Source organism: Chiloscyllium plagiosum, unplaced genomic scaffold (assembly GCF_037043375.1).
Source record: "Chiloscyllium plagiosum isolate Xiang-an unplaced genomic scaffold, Cpla_swu_hap1 HiC_scaffold_49, whole genome shotgun sequence".
Classification (NCBI taxonomy): Eukaryota; Metazoa; Chordata; class Chondrichthyes; order Orectolobiformes; family Hemiscylliidae; genus Chiloscyllium; species Chiloscyllium plagiosum.
The window spans coordinates 5,436,608-5,452,310 of NW_028270187.1; the positions used below are offsets into that span (position 1 = coordinate 5,436,608).

The window sequence follows — 15,703 nt, forward strand, 5'->3', positions numbered from 1 at the left end:
ACTGAGACTATCCCATTGAATGACGGAGCTCTCTCGAAGGGCCAAATGGCCTACTCCTTCTCCTATTTTCGATATTTCTATCATCGTCACCCAACTCTTGAAGTCTTCGATTTAACTGGCTCCTTCTTTCCATTTCTGTCTTTTCAATGTCATGTTTCATCCACGAGTCTGTTTGAGTGACAGTCTCGCTATTTCGAGGGCGTGAGTGTTTTATTATATATCTTACACCTCTGAGAATTTTACATTTCTATATCAAACTGTCCTAGCTTGGAGACTTCACAAATTAAAAGAAAAACAAGAAGAAAACATCCTGCTGGTGCACTCCCAGAGGGGAAATGATCTGAACTGAAACAATCTCTTGCTAAGAGAAAACCAGCTCCCTTTATGAACTAAATTCCTGGTTATTTCCCAATTATAAGTCAAAACAAAGCTCACTGTTTAATGCAGTCTGTTATAGACTGAAAAGCATGATACTCCATTAAAGCTCGAGCGCTGAAGTTTCTCATCCATGGAATCTTAGGTAAAAACAATGACTGCAGATGCTGGAAACCAGAGTCTAGATTAGAGTGGTGCTGGAAAAGCACATCCGTAAACCGCTTCTGTGCTTCCCCCAAACCCTGCCCCATTCCCCATTACGTTGTTATAACATGGTGCCAACAAGTGTACACAGTACTCCAGCTGAGGTCTAACTGGTGTCTTGTACATATTCAAAATCACCGCCCTGCTGGCAGACTGTACAACTCTACTAATAAAGCCAAAGGCATTATGTGTTTTATTAACTGCTCTCCCCTTGTCGTTCCACCTTCACTGATTTGTGGACATGTGCCCCAGCTCCCTCTGCTCCTACACCCCTCTGTAGAATTGTATCCCCCTACTTTGTATTGTCGTTCAATGTTCTTCCCACCAAAGTGCTGCACCTCACACTTCTCTTTACATTGAATTGCATCTGCCACATCTCTGCCCATGCCACCAATTTGTCAATGTCCTATTGGATTTCCACACTATTTCTCCTTACAGTTTACGATTCTCCTGGGATTTTATGCAATCTGCAAACTTGGAAATGCTCCCCCTGCACAACAAGATCCAGATCCACAACCAAGATACACATGTCGGGAAAAGAGGGGCCACTACTTCAACTGCAACCCTACCTCTGGCCCTAAAACGTGATCGGGTCAGTGGGCTGAGGCGTGGGAGAAGGAGTTTAATTTGGATAAATGTGCAGTGTTACTTTTTGGCAAAACAAACAAAGGCAGAGCTTCTACAATTAAAAGGGCCTTAGGTAGTGTTGTTGAATATAGAGGCTTAGGATTCAGGAGCACAATTCTTTCAAATTTGCGTCACAGGTAGACAGGATGGTTAAAGTGGCATTTAGCATGTTTGTCTTCATTGCTCAGACCTTTGAATATAGGGGATTGGATGTCATGTTGAGATTGTACAGTATGTTGGTGAGGCCTCTTCCGGAGTTCTGTGTCCAGTTCTGGCTGCCCTGTTAAAGGAAAACTATTATTACGCAGAAGGGGGTTCAGAAAAGATTTACCAGGATGTTGCTGGGAATGGAGGGTTTGAGTTATAAAAATATGTTGGATTGGCTGGAGTGCACGAGGTCGAAGGGTGGTCTTAATAGAGGTTTTCAAAATCATGAGGGGATGGCAGGAATCTTTTTCCCGAGGGTGGGGGATTTCAAGACTAGTGGGCATATTTTTAAAATAAGAGGAAAGAGATTTAAGAAGGACATGAAGGACAATTGATTTTACACAGTGTGGTTCGTGTGTGGAATGAACTTCCAGAGGAAGTGATGGGTGTGGGTACAGTTGTAAGTTTGAAAAACATTTGGCTAAGTACATGAATTAAAAAAAAATGTTTGCAGGAATATGAGCCAAGCTCAGGCAGATATGGCTAGTTTAGTTTGAGATTATGATCGGCCTGGACTTGTTGGACCGAAGTGTCCATTTCTGTGATGTATGAACCTATGAGTTGACGACTCTATGACGCTGAGTCTGATGCATTTTTAAAATCCTTTTGTAACCCCCTTACCCCCTCCCACTTGACAGTTTCTCTTCCACAGTCAATGCAGGACATTAGGAAATGGTTCTCCTTTCCAAACATTAACAGCACAGAAAGAATAGTTGATCTCAGCAGTATCTGTTCTGTATCAGCAGAGCAGTGACTTGTGACACTTGCATTCTCAAATTCTTGAGATGTGGGATCAGAATTAGGCCATTCAGCCCATTGCATCTGCTCCAGTGTTCAATGATATCGCAATCCGTCTGATCATCTACAACTCTACGCTCCCCAGTCACCCTCAACTCTCCTTCCCAATTAAAATTTTCAGCCTTCAATGATCAGCTTCAACAGCCCTGTGCGGCAAAGAATTCCACAGACTCACTACCCACGGACAGAAGGAATTCCTTCTCATCTCCAACTTCACTAGGTGTCCGCCACATCCCCTTATTCTGAGGCAATGCCCCTCTTGTCTCAGGCTCTCCCACACAAGGGGAAACATCCTCTTCTGCATCAATGCTGTAAAAACCTTGAAGAATATTCCATAAGGTCGCCTCTCTTTCTTGTAAACTCCAATGAGAACAGGCCCAACGTACTCAATTTCTCCCTCATTAGTCAGTCCCTTCCTACCCAGCTCAGCTGAGTGAACCTTCTGTGGACTGCCTCCAATGTTGGTCTAACCTTCCTTAGATATGGGGCCCAAACTGTTCACTGGATCCTAGCTACAGTCTGACTAATGCGTTGGCTGTATAGCTTTAGTAAAACTTCCCACCTTTTATAGCCCATTTCCTTTGAAATAAAAACAATTTGTGTTCCCAGTAACCCACTGTATTTGCATGCTAGCTTTTTTTGTGATTCACAAACAAGGACTCCTCAAATCCCTCTGATCCATAGCTTTCTGCAGCCTTTCTCCATTTAAACAATATCCAGCTCCTCTATATTTCCTGTCAATGGGATGCACTGCTCCTGAGAATTACTGATTATTTTTTCCTGTATTTTGGATAGTGGGCTGAAATGGGGAAAAGACACTGCAAAAGCAAAACACGGTGCCCCTTTTGGAAATTTGTTTTATGATCATAAGTGGAAGGGTTGGTTACACAGCGACTTGGAGTCGGGGACTTGTATGAGTAGAGACTTTGCTGGCAGCAAGCAGCTGATTGGTCTGCTTGGTTCTTACGCCCCGTTATTAATTCAAGTCATTTCTTTCTTGACAGCTCCTGATTCGCTTATGAGTATTGAATCTGAGCCAGAAGCTCTGTGGTATGCACAGACACTGAAGTTGAGTTGTCAATTCACGTTCCATACGCAAGAGGAATTCATTTACACATTTTATCGGGAAGGCTCTGTTGTGGCTGAGATCCGGACAAGAAATAAAAGTGTTTCTTTTGAAAAGGAACGGGTTATGTGTGAGGATGCAGGACGGTATCGATGCCAAATGCAGTTTGTTAAGTATCCCAACGGTCCTGTATACACGTCAGCTTACAAATATGTGGATGTGCAAGGTATGTTTCACTTTAGAATATAAGGGTTAGAAGCAGAACGTGGCCATTCAGTCCCTCCAAAACCTGCTTCCCCCATTCTGTACAACTGTGGCTGATCATATCTCAGCCTCATCTCCACCTCCCTGCCCCCATTCTCTTTAACCTGTCATGTTGACTTGAAACGATGGCCAATGTTGAACCCTCAACATGTCCCTGACACTCCCAATTCCGACGTCAGGCTGACTGGTCTATAATTCCAAATGGGTGCAATCTATATGGACTTTAGTGAGGCCTTTGACAAGTTCTTGCACAGCAGACTATCACAAAGGTTATGATCCAGGGAGAGCAAGCCTTATTGGATTCAAATTGATTCGGTTCTCGGAAGCAGAGAGTAGTGTTTGAAGGTTGTTTCTCAGACTGGAGGCCTGTGACTTGTGGTATGCCACAGGATTCAGTGCTGGGTCATGCGCTATTTGTTATTTACATAAATGATCTGGCTGTAAATGTACCAGGCATGATTAATAAGTTGGTGGATGATACAAAATTAGAGATACGGTTGACAGCAAGAAAGGTTATCAACAATTACAGAGGGATCTTGATCAGATGGGGAAGTAGCCCGAAGATTGGCACAATCAAAAATCCTTCTGCCTCCTCCTCAAATTTATTAAGTGTTCTGGCATCCCCCACAACCTCTGGGGAGGGTGGAGTGGTGAATTTCTACAGATTCACGCCTCCCTTCCCCAACTCCCAACTTTCAGAAAAGGGATCCCTCCTTATCTCTGCTTTCAGTCTGCTCAGCCCCTTATCCTGAAATAATGACCTCTCATTCTAGATTGCCTCACAGGAGGAAACATCCTCTCTCCAGTTTCTTTGTCGACCCCACCCCACCCTTTCGCATCTTATTTCGCATCATAATTGGACCTCCTCTCAATCTTCTAAACTACCTAGAGTATAGGCCGAAAGCATTTAACCTCTCCACATAAGACAAACCCTTGGAATTGATTGAGTGGATCTCCACTGAACTGCCTCCAATGCAATTACATCCCTCCTCAAGTAAGTGGACCAAACCACCACACAGTGGTGCGAAGACCCTTGTACAGTTGCAGCAACATTTCCCTACTCAATTACACCATTCTTTCAGCAATTGCCAGTTGCCTTCCTTGCTGTAATAAGACTCGTGCACAAGGACACCCAGATCCCTCTGCACCGAATCACTCTGAAGTTTCTCTCCTACTTGAATAATAAGTTGCATTTCTTTTCCTTTGACCACAATGGGCAACCCCAATCATTTCGGCATTAAATATCAAATGTTGTCACTATTACCTAACCTATTCCGTCCTATTTATAAATGTCTTAACCAACCTTGCAACTTGGTTTCCCAACTATTTTAGGGGAGAAAGTGAGGTCTGCAGATGCTGGAGATCAAAGTTGAAACTTTATTGCTGGAACAGCACAGCAGGTCAGGCAGCATCCAGGGAACAGGAGATTCGACGTTTCGGGCACAGGAATGAGCAGAGAGTGTTCAGCAGGAGAAGATAAAAGGTAGGGAGGAGGGACTTGGAGGAGGGGCGTTGGAAATGTGATAGGTGGAAAGAGGTCAAGGTGAGGGTGATAGGTCGAAGTAGGATGGAGGCGGAGAGGTCAAGAAGAAGACTGCAGGTCAGGAAGGCGGTGCCGGGCTGGAGGGATTCGGCTGAGACAAGGTGGGGGGAGGGGGGATGAAGAAACTGGTGAAGTCCAAGTTCATCCCCTGTGGTTGGAGGGTTCCCAGTCGGAAGATAAGATGCTCCTCCTCCGACCTTCGCGTTGTTGTGGTTTGGCGGTGGATGAGTCCAATGACCTGCATATCCTCGGTGGAGTGGGAGGGGGAGTTGAAATGCTGTGCTACAGGGTGGTTGGGTTGGTTCGTCCGGGTGGCCCAGAGGTGCTCTCTGAATCGCTCCGCAAGTAGGCGGCCTGGCACTATCTGCAAATTTGCCTGGAGTAACTTCTATCCCTGTGTCCAAATCATGAATACAGATTCTAAATAGTTGGAGACAAAGGCTTAACCCTGTGAGTTGCACTCATTATATCCCACTCGAACAGAAAAAAGATCCATTTATCCTGACTCTGTTCGCTGTTGGATAGCCAATCCGCTGTCTAAACTAATCTTATTCCCTGAATTTGATATGAGTATTATTTTGAAAGTTCATTGCATGATTTGATTGATTTAATTCCCATCAAATCTAGAGAGAAATGTATTTCAGCAGCTGAAAGGATGACACTGAGTGATTGGCATTATTAAAGCAGTAATAATCTGAGCGGTTAATTCTAGCTGATAACAGCACAGTACTATCTCTAATATCAATTGCTGGCTATAATGCTTATGGTTTTACCCATCACCCATCTCCCTGATACTCCCAATTCCGATGTGAGGCTGGCTGGCCTATAATGCCCAATGGATGTTGTCTACATGAATTTTAACAAGGTCCCCGCATGGCAGACTAGTCACAAAGGTTAGGTCGCCTGGAATCCAGGGAAACCTAACTAATTGGACTCAAATTGCGCAGAATTCTAGGAAGCAGAGAGTGATGGTTGAAGGTTTTTTCTCAGACTGGAAGCCTGTGACTAGTGGTACACCACAGGGGTCGGTGCTAGGACCTTTGTTTTTTGTTATTTACATAAATGGGAGAAAGTAAGGACTGCAGATGCTGGAGATCAGAGCTGAAAAATATGTTGCTGGAAAAGCACAGCAGGTCGGGCAGCATCAAAGGAGCAGGAGAATCGACATTTCGGGCATAAGCTAAAGCGTGAAGAAAGGCTTATGCCCGAAACGTCGCTTCTCCTGCTCCTTTGATACTGTCTGACCTGCTGCGCTTTTCCAGCAACACATTTTTCAGCTATTTACATAAATGGTCTGAATGTGAATGTACAAGGCATGTTTAGTAAGTTGGTGGATATTACAAAATTAGAAAGTATCAATGACAACAAGGAAGAGGTTATCAACAATTACTGAAGGATCTTGATCAGATGGGGAAGGGGGTGAGGATTGGCAAATGCAATTCAATACAGGTAAGTGTGAGCTGTCACACTTTAGAAAGTCAAACCAAGATATTAATATAAAGGTTCAGAGACGTGAGTGGAACAGAGGATTCTAGGAGTGCAAACATATAGTCTGTTAAAGGCAGCATAATCGGGTGACAAGGTGGTTAAGAAGGCATGAGAATGAGGGGTGACCTTAGAGAGGTATATAAATCATCAGGGGTACAGACAGGATGAATGCAAATAGTCTTTTTTCCCCAGGAATGGGGAAATGAAAACAAGAGGGCACAGGTTTAAGGTGAGACGGGAAAGATTTAAGAAGGACCTGAGGAGCAACTTTTTCACACAGACTATGGTGCATTTATGGAATGGACTGGTAGAGAAAATGGTTGAGGCCGGTACAATAGTAACATTTTTAAAAAGACATTTGGATAAGTACATGGATGGGAAGGGTTTAGAGGGATGTGGACCAAATGAGGGCAATTGTAACTAGCTTAGTGAGAACCATAGTTGGCATGGATCAGTTTGGACAGAAGGGCCTGTTTTCCTGCTGTATTACTGGATGATCCTACCTCTCTTTTTAAATAGTAAGGTTGCATCATCAACCGTTTAATATGCAGGCACTATCCCAGCATCTGTAGGATCCTCAAACACGGTCGCCAATGTATCAATTCTAAGGCCACTTCCTTAACGGATATTGTCAGGCGCTGAGGATCGATTTCCGTTTTTACCCATCAATTTCCCCAGCAATATATTGTTACTTCTTCTATCTCACCAACCTCTGTGTTTCCCATCATTTCCAGTACAGTTTTCACACCCTCCTATGTTATGAAGTTTGAAGGCATGTACTGTACCTTTAAGAGAGAGAATGTTGTTCTGAACTGAGAGATTACAGACCCCTGTATCTGACTGGATGGCAGTCCCAGAGAATACTGGAAAATTGAAAATATGTAACATTTAGCTGTGAAATGGATACTTGAGTTATTGTTTTGACAATAATTCAAATTTAATCAATCAGTTTAAATGATGCCATGGGATACTAAAACCAAACTGAGTTTGAACTTAATGTTTTTCCAACATTGACCAAATGAGAAGATCCAAAGTTGGGTGATGTAAGAATGAAGACATTTTGAAAACTGGTTGGAGAGCAACTGTCATAGAGATAGAAAATACCAGAAAATTAACTGCCCTTCCAACATTGTGCTCTTAAAGAAATCAGAAAAAAACTATCAATAGTACCTTTTCATGTAACGTTTATTCGCAGTGAAAAGAAAGAAGATGACCCAGAGAGATCAGCAGCAGGAAAACTGAAGACAGCAGGGAAGACAGAGACTGTGTGGTCTTGAGATTAAGCTAATGTAATGTTTAATAAGTGTGTTAATGGAACAACATATTTTTATTGCATTGGAGTCAGATGATAAGTAGTTAAGAAAAGGGACTTGGATTTGTAAATAGTTGTTGTTTAGTATTCACTATTAGAGTTAGGAAAATAAGTTATTATTTTTTCTTTAAATAGTAGAAATTAGGAGTTCTCTGTCACACACTCACATTTTAACAGATTACGAGCTGAGGTGAGCTTTTCTGGGTATATGTTTTTAATTAACAGAGGATTTCGTTGGGTCAGAGGGCCTTTTCCATGCTGTATTACTGTATGACTCTACTTCCCTTTTTAAATAGCAAGGTTACATCAGCAAACGTCTAATCTGTATGAACTGCCCCACAGTCGGTTGGATCCTTGAACACTGTCACCAATGCAACCATAAATTCTATGGCCACTTCCTTAACCATTCTGCGATGTAGATTGTCAGGCCCTGAGGATCAATCTCCCTTCAATCTCATCAATTTCCCTAGCAATATTCCTTTATTTCCTCCGGCTCAACAACTTCTGCGTTCCCCATCATTTCCAGCACATTTTTCATCTCCTCCTGTATGAAGACAGAAGTGAGGTATAAATTCAGTTCATCAGCCATTTCTTTGTTCCTCATTGTAAATTCTCTTGTTTCCAAGTGAAATGGATTTAGATTAGTTTTCAGCAATACTTTTCTCTTTATATATTTGCAGTCAGTTTTTATGTTCCCAGCAAGCCTACACTAATACTCTAGTTTCCTCTTCTCACGCAATCTTTTGGTCCCCCTTCGGTGACTTCTGAACTGTTCCTCATCCTCAAGGCTACTCTTTCTTTTCTTGCTAATTTGAAATCCTTTTTGTTTTTGCATCTAATGCTATCTGAAATATCCCCTGGAAGCCATAGGTTGGTCACTGTTTCAGTTTCACTAAAATCAAGTTGGAATAAATAATTTTAGTAGCTGACCCATTCGCTCTTTGAATGCTCGCCACTGCCTACCCACTCTCATACTTTACAGTAACATTTCCCAATCCATTATAGCCTACTCACACCTCATACTACCATAGTTTACCTTATTAACATTCAGAAACCTAGTCTCAGAATCTCACTCTCCATTCTAACGAAAGATTCTATCATGCTATGAATGTTCATTCCAAGGGATCTCTCACAACTGCACTACCTATCATTCCAACAAAAAGCAATCTAAATGGAAAAGCATATGGACGTACATGGAATAGTGTAGGTTAGATGGGCTTCAGATTGGTATGACAGGTCGGCGCAACATCGAGGACTGAAGGGCCTGTACTGCGCTGTAATGTTCTATGTTCTATGTAAATACATAAAGCTATTCAGTCTATATTCTAACTGATTTTAGATGGAATGGTGTCAGAAATACCTGTGAGTTAATGATTAACATCAAATGCAGAGATGAAAATGCATCAGTTAACTGCTGCTGAAATAAGTCGACAGAGGCTGGTATTCAGTCAAGTCACCCTTTAATTACTTATGTATAGTACAGGGATCCAGCTAGCTCAGAGCTGGCTCCTAAATCCCTGCCACCACTGTTTACATCTTTCAGCCAGGACTCTCTGATTTGACCAGGTTAACAGCCCCAATCAGGGAACTCATATTCTATATGTTCCACCCGGCTGACATCGTCACACTCACTTCAAATGTGAAGCAGGTATCCAAAGAACAGACATTGAAAATGATTAATCAAAATCTTATGGTTTACATCACAAAACATTTTAACCTCTCTGTCAATTTCAGAAAGTCCAGTGATATTGCAAGTGAATCCCAGGCTGCAGAGAGCCGGTGATTCCATCATACTGAATTGTACCTGTGCCCAGGATCACCTGTGTGGGAGAGGACAAATTTCTTTCCACAGAAACGAAACCATCGTAAGCTCTGATTCTGAATCTCACAATATCTATCACATCCAACAAGCGACCCTAATGGATTCAGGATGGTACCGCTGCATGGTTTCCCAGAACCTTTCGACATTCATGTCCCTCCGGGTGGAAGTCACTGTCCAGAGTGAGTAAACCGAGTGGCCATAGTGCGGTGGGAGGTGTGGGGGAAGGCTAACATGGGATCGAAACCATGGTTCACGAGGGCTGATCTGGCTAAATGGAAATGGTGTCTTTCGTTTCTAGTCTTGAAACAGATTAGGACAATTTGCAAGAGTTTGAACTCAAGGTGGAACAAATTGGCATTGGCAATGGAAGAGATGGGACATATTGGTTGACACAGAGGTTGCATACCAGTCCAAGACTATTCGTCATAATAGGTTTCTCAGGTTGACCGATATCTTCATGTCATCTTTTATTGCCGTTGGAATAGTCCCAGTTTTACTCTCCAAATTTAGCTGCTGGGGATGAGGGTTAATTTCATGTGGAGTGTTCTATAATTGATAGATCGCCAACATTCATCTCTGCTCTGATCCCTGGACCAGTTTCTAACTGGTGATCATTTGGCTGTGAGGGATCTCTTACTGTGAAATTTGGCCCAACTCTCTGCAAGCATTTGGCATATGTACGGTGCATGTAACTCGACTGTTTTCACAATGTGAAGACCAAAAGATGTAGAAGTGGGAGTACACCATTCAGCCCATAGAATCCTGCTGCTGTAAAATGGGAGCATTTCTGATCTAATCATCCTCGACTCCACATTCATGTCATACCCCCCACCCCACCCAAATGCTCACCCACCCATCACCATCGATTCCCCTTCCTGATTAAAAATCTCTTTATCTCCACTTGAATATACTCAGTGAGCCAAACTCAACACCTCTGAGCAGTAAAGAATCCCACTGATTAGCTCCCTCACAGAAAATAAATTCCTCCCCATTTCCATCTTCAATGGGCAACCTCATTTATTCTGAGACAATGCTCGTCTGGTCCTAGACTCTCCCACACAAGGGGAAACAATTTCTCTCAGTCTCCCTTTTCAAGTCCCTCTAAGAATGTTCAATGAGGTCTCCTCTCATTTTTCTGAACTCAAACCAGGATAGACCTGACCTACTCAAGCTTTTCCTCATCAGACAGTCCCTCCATATCCAGGATCAGCTGAGTGAATCTTCTCTGCACTGCCTCACTTCCCAGACTATATTTTCTCAGATACAGGGACCCAGAACAGTTCAATGTATTCCAAATTGGATAAATATTAGATAAAGTGTGGTGTTGAATTTTGGTAAGGCAAATCAGGGCAGGATTTATGCACTTAGTGGTAGTATCCAGGGGAATATTGCCTCACAAAGAGACTGAGGGGTGCAGGTTCACAATTCCTTGAAAGTGAAGTTGCAGGCGGACAGGATAGTGAAGAAGGTGGTGTTTGGTACACTTACATGCACTTGGTGAGTGCATTGAGTATAAGAATTGGGATGTAATATTCTCGCTGTACAGGACATTAGTTAGGCCATTTTCTTTTTGTAATACTGCATTCAATTCTGGTCTTCTTGCTGTAGGAGAGATGTTGTTAAGTTTGAAAGGTTTTGGGAAAAGATATACAAGGATCTTGCCAGGGTTGGAGGTTTTGAGGAATAGGGAAATGCTGAATAGACGAGGGCTATTTTCCCTGGATTGGTTAAGACTGAGTTTCGTAAAATTTGGAGGTTTATAAAAAACATGAGTGGCATGGATAGGGTGAATAGAAAAGGTCTTTTCTCCAAGGGTAGGGGAGTCCAAACTTAGAGGGAATAGAATTAAGGTGAAACAAGACAGATTTAAAATGGATCTAAGGGGCATTTTGTTTTTACACAAAGGATGTTGCATGCACGGAATGAGCTGCCAGAGGGAGTGGTAAGGACAGGTTAATTTACAACATTTAAAAGGCATCTGGATGGATACATGAATGGGAAAGGTTTAGAGGGATATGATCCAAGTGCTGGCAAATCAGATTAATTTAGGGTATCTGGTCGGCATGGTTGAGTTTGATTGAAGTGTTTGTTTCTGTGCTGTTCATCTCTATGATTCTATTCTTCAGTTCCATTCCACACGCCTCAGGTACAGAAGCAGTCTGCGTCAAAATGTAGCAAGATCTGGATAATACCTAGACTTGTGTTGACAAGTGGCAAGTAACATCTGCACCACGCAAACACCATCTGTAATAAGAAAGATTCTAACCATCGCCTCTTGATGTTCAATAGTGTTACTATCACTGAGTCCCTTCACCATCAACATTCTGGGGGTAACCATTGAGAGAGAGAATCTAACCATCAGCCCCTTGACCATTCTGTAATACCATTATTGAGTCTCCCCACAACCAAAGTCCTGTGTATTCCTATTGACTAAAAACCGAACTGGACTTGCCATATCAATACTCCCCACTTGTCTGGATGCAGCCCTGATAACCCTGAGAAGCTCAACACCATCCAGGATAAAGTAGCTCCCACTTGATTGGCACCACATCCACAAACATCCACTCCCTCCATCATCAATGCTCAGTCTAAGCAATGTGTGCCACCTGCAAAATTCACCAAAGTTCCTCAGAAAGAATTTCCAAACCCATGACCACTTCCTTCTGGAAGGGCAAGGACAGGAGATACATGGGAACACCACTCCTAGAATTTTACCCTCCAATCCACTCAACATCCTGACTTAGAAATATATCAACTGTTCCTTTAGTGTCGCTAGGTCGACATCCTGAAATTACCTCCCAAAGGTCATGGGGCCTACCTAAAGCACATTGACTGCAACTGGAGACTAGGGTGATTAATGCAGGGCACAGCCAGTCGCACACACATCCATAAGTAGAAAATAAAGTAGTGTCTGTAAGGGACAAAGAGTTCAAGTGAGGTTTATTAGAAATTAGTTAAGTGTATTACTGTTAGTTGGAGTTTTCAGTGCTAGTAAGGTTGATCAACCATTGTTACCTTTCTTCTGTAAGGACAAATAAAATAAAGTTGCGCCTCCCACACATAGACTCCACATTCTCGAGCATAGTGTCCTATCTGCCTGCAGTGGTAGCACCACACTGGCTGCCACATGTTCCCCTGTTGTGTCTTTCTATTAGATTAGATTAGATTACTTACAGTGTGGAAACAGGCCCTTCGGCCCAACAAGTCCACACCGACCCGCTGAAGCGCAACCCACCCATACCCCTACATGTATCCCTTACCTAACACTATGGGCAATTTAGCATGGCCAATTCACCTGACCTGCACATCTTTGGACTGTGGGAGGAAACCGGAGCACCCGGAGGAAACCCACACAGACACGGGGAGAACGTGCAAACTCCACACAGTCAGTCGCCTGAGGCGGGAATTGAACCGGGGTCTCTGGCACTGTGAGGCAGCAGTGCTAACCACTGTGCCACCGTGCCGCCCACGTTGCTCCCTATTGCTGGGTTCCTTTGATAACAATTACCTCCTCTTCGTTCAAACTCCATACTGGATTGAGACTCAGGAAAGAAGTATTTTCCCTTCTTTCCCTGTTTTATTTCTGTTTAGTTCATGTGCTTCATTTCCCCACATTAGAGACATTCTCCTCAGAACCCACCTCATTGTGGGTTGGCTCTGAAGGACTGAAGCTCACACGTCTTCCTGCTCTCTTCAGTGGCATATGAAATTAGAGTCCTAGTCCACTTCATTAAATCAGCCTCAGGTAACAGATCCCTGTTTAAATCCCCATACACTCACGAGAAATATACATATGAATGATTGGTGGGCTGGAGGCTGTTCTCTCTTCTTTTGACTGCACTAGTTTAGCCCGTCAATGGGGTCTCGTTTATTGTACCCAACTGCTGTGAGAATCACTTCTTTCACGGCGGCTTGGGATCGTTTCCCTACGTCCACAGACTGCAGTTGCAGATCGTACTGACTGGCTCAAACACATTACAATGAGTTTTACCTTCTCTTCCTGTCTCATCTAATCCATTAAAAGCTTTCTGTTGCCTGACTACAGACAATACATGTGGATGTGCAGATGGCTCAAATTCTGAAATCTTTTTAGCAAATTCCGCTAATTACAAGACTGTAAATGGGTTAGTGTATGTTAACAGTGGGGCATCGGTGTCCCTGACCTGTCTTTCAGTGGTAATCAACGTTCACTACAACAGGGGCTATCTCCGGGGGTGCTAAACAGGATCGCTTCTCGGCCTTTTGGCTAGTGTAGTATCTGTTCTTATCAGGACAGGGGTCGAGTTGCGAGTCATCAGAGCTAGTGGAGATAATCGCTGGATCGTGATTGGACGTTGGAGGATCGTCTGGTTGTGCTGACCTGCTATTGGTGGATCTTCATGCTGGCTTCGGCCTAACGCCAATTCAGGGACCAGCCAACCTCAGAGCCATGGCCTCAACAGCTGCCCGCAGACCTGGGCAGGGGGTTCAAAACACCGTCCGGGTGACTGTGAAGAAGATAGAGGATCGTACGCCGCTTGACCGCATGCTGTTTATCAAGAAAGTGCTGCTGGGATGCTGTGGGTTCGCTGCAGCAGATGTGTACTGCCTGCAAGATTTCCCTGGGGCAGGCTACTTTGATGTGACCTTCAGGAGTGTGTAGCAGTGCGAACAGCTCCTGAATGTCTTCAAGGAGAAGGAAGGGGAGCCGCTGTTTTCCATCTTGTCGGCAACCCCATTGTGTGTGCTTCCTGCACAGAGGAATCGGGTTGTTACAATCCATATGTACAACCCCTATGTTCCAGCGGCTGATGTCCTGACCTTCCTGGGAAGGTACGTCCAAGTTGAGGGAGAAGCCACCGATGTGATTGACCCCTTTGGAATCTGGACCAGTAAGCGGCAGGTCAGGGTGACTCTGAGGGTCGATGGCAATGGGAACATTCTTCACCCACTCTCGAGCTTCGCAATTGGAGGGAACAGAGGCTACCTGACATATACAGGGCAGCCGAAAGTGTGCCGAACCTGCGGGAAGTCGGGACACGTGGCGGCGGACTGCAAGGTGACCATCTGCAGGAACTGCAAACAGGAGGGTCACCTGACTAAGGACTGTCAGGAAGCAAAGAGCTGCAACCTGTGCGGAGAGGCGGGCCACATGTACAAGACCTGCCCAAGACGGTGGGGGGGGGGCACTTACGCACAGATGGCTGGAGGTAGCAATGTGAACCGTGGACCCCCAAAGACCAGTAAGGTGCACCCAGACAGCAGAGAAACGGAGTCTGGTGGCACCTAGAAAGAAGAACAGGCTGGAGTAGAGGAGGCGGCAGACAGTGGAGAGACACAGCAGCTGATCCTAGCTCTAGCTGGACAGATGGAAGCAATGGAGGAGAAGGTAATCGAGCAGGCAGAGGAGTGGATACCTGTTAAAAACAGGAAGAGAAAATCCTGCCAGGCCCCCAAAGCCTCCCAGCAAAGGGGGAAAAGACAGCTGCACGAGGGAGGGACGGCCAGCTCTTCGGATGGTGAAGACTGGTGCAAAGAATGTCATCACCACCAGAAGAAGAGACAGAGCGCCGTAGATGAAGAGGAGGGCATTTCCTCCCAACCAGGAAACAACGGACCCCCCGAAGTCCACCCTCCACCCAGTGAGAACCAGGGGGTACCCACTCCCCCACAACCACAGACAACTGAGAGCTGCGATCCTCTGATAGTCCCATTGTCAGACACAGAACTGGATGGTGCGGACCTTTGCCTTGGCTCAATGACTCCAGAGCAGGTAAATGACCCCAGTGAGAGCCTGGATAGCTACCTCAGCCCAGCGAGGGTCCAGCAGTTCGTGCTCACCATGGGGATGCAGACAGCTACCCCAGAGACAGGACAGTCAAATGGACAACGGTAACCCCATAAACTGGGATTAAAAAAGGTTCATTTGCTATAGTATAACAGGGCACCCACTCAGTAGGTGGGTTCTGCTGAAGCCACAGCTAAATAACAAGAGACTGGATGGTTAATAGGATAACT

General features: G+C 44.4%; 1 protein-coding gene and 1 pseudogene across 8 annotated transcripts in view; one reads left to right on the plus strand and one right to left on the minus strand.

Moving 5' to 3' along the window:
- The window catches only part of LOC148135420 (uncharacterized), a 560,459-nt pseudogene that overhangs the window by 373,562 nt on the left and 171,194 nt on the right, over window positions 1-15,703 (minus strand). The gene's annotated exons all lie outside the window — the stretch shown is intronic.
- LOC122544520 (Fc receptor-like protein 5) overlaps window positions 1-15,703 on the plus strand; it is a 101,802-nt gene that overhangs the window by 61,902 nt on the left and 24,197 nt on the right. For all 7 annotated transcript variants that reach the window (XM_087984641.1, XM_087984637.1, XM_087984636.1 and 4 more), the window contains 2 exons: window positions 3,216-3,503; window positions 9,619-9,885. In XM_087984641.1, the coding sequence (XP_087840767.1) occupies window positions 3,216-3,503; window positions 9,619-9,885 (555 nt within the window). The remainder of the gene's footprint in view (window positions 1-3,215; window positions 3,504-9,618; window positions 9,886-15,703) is intronic.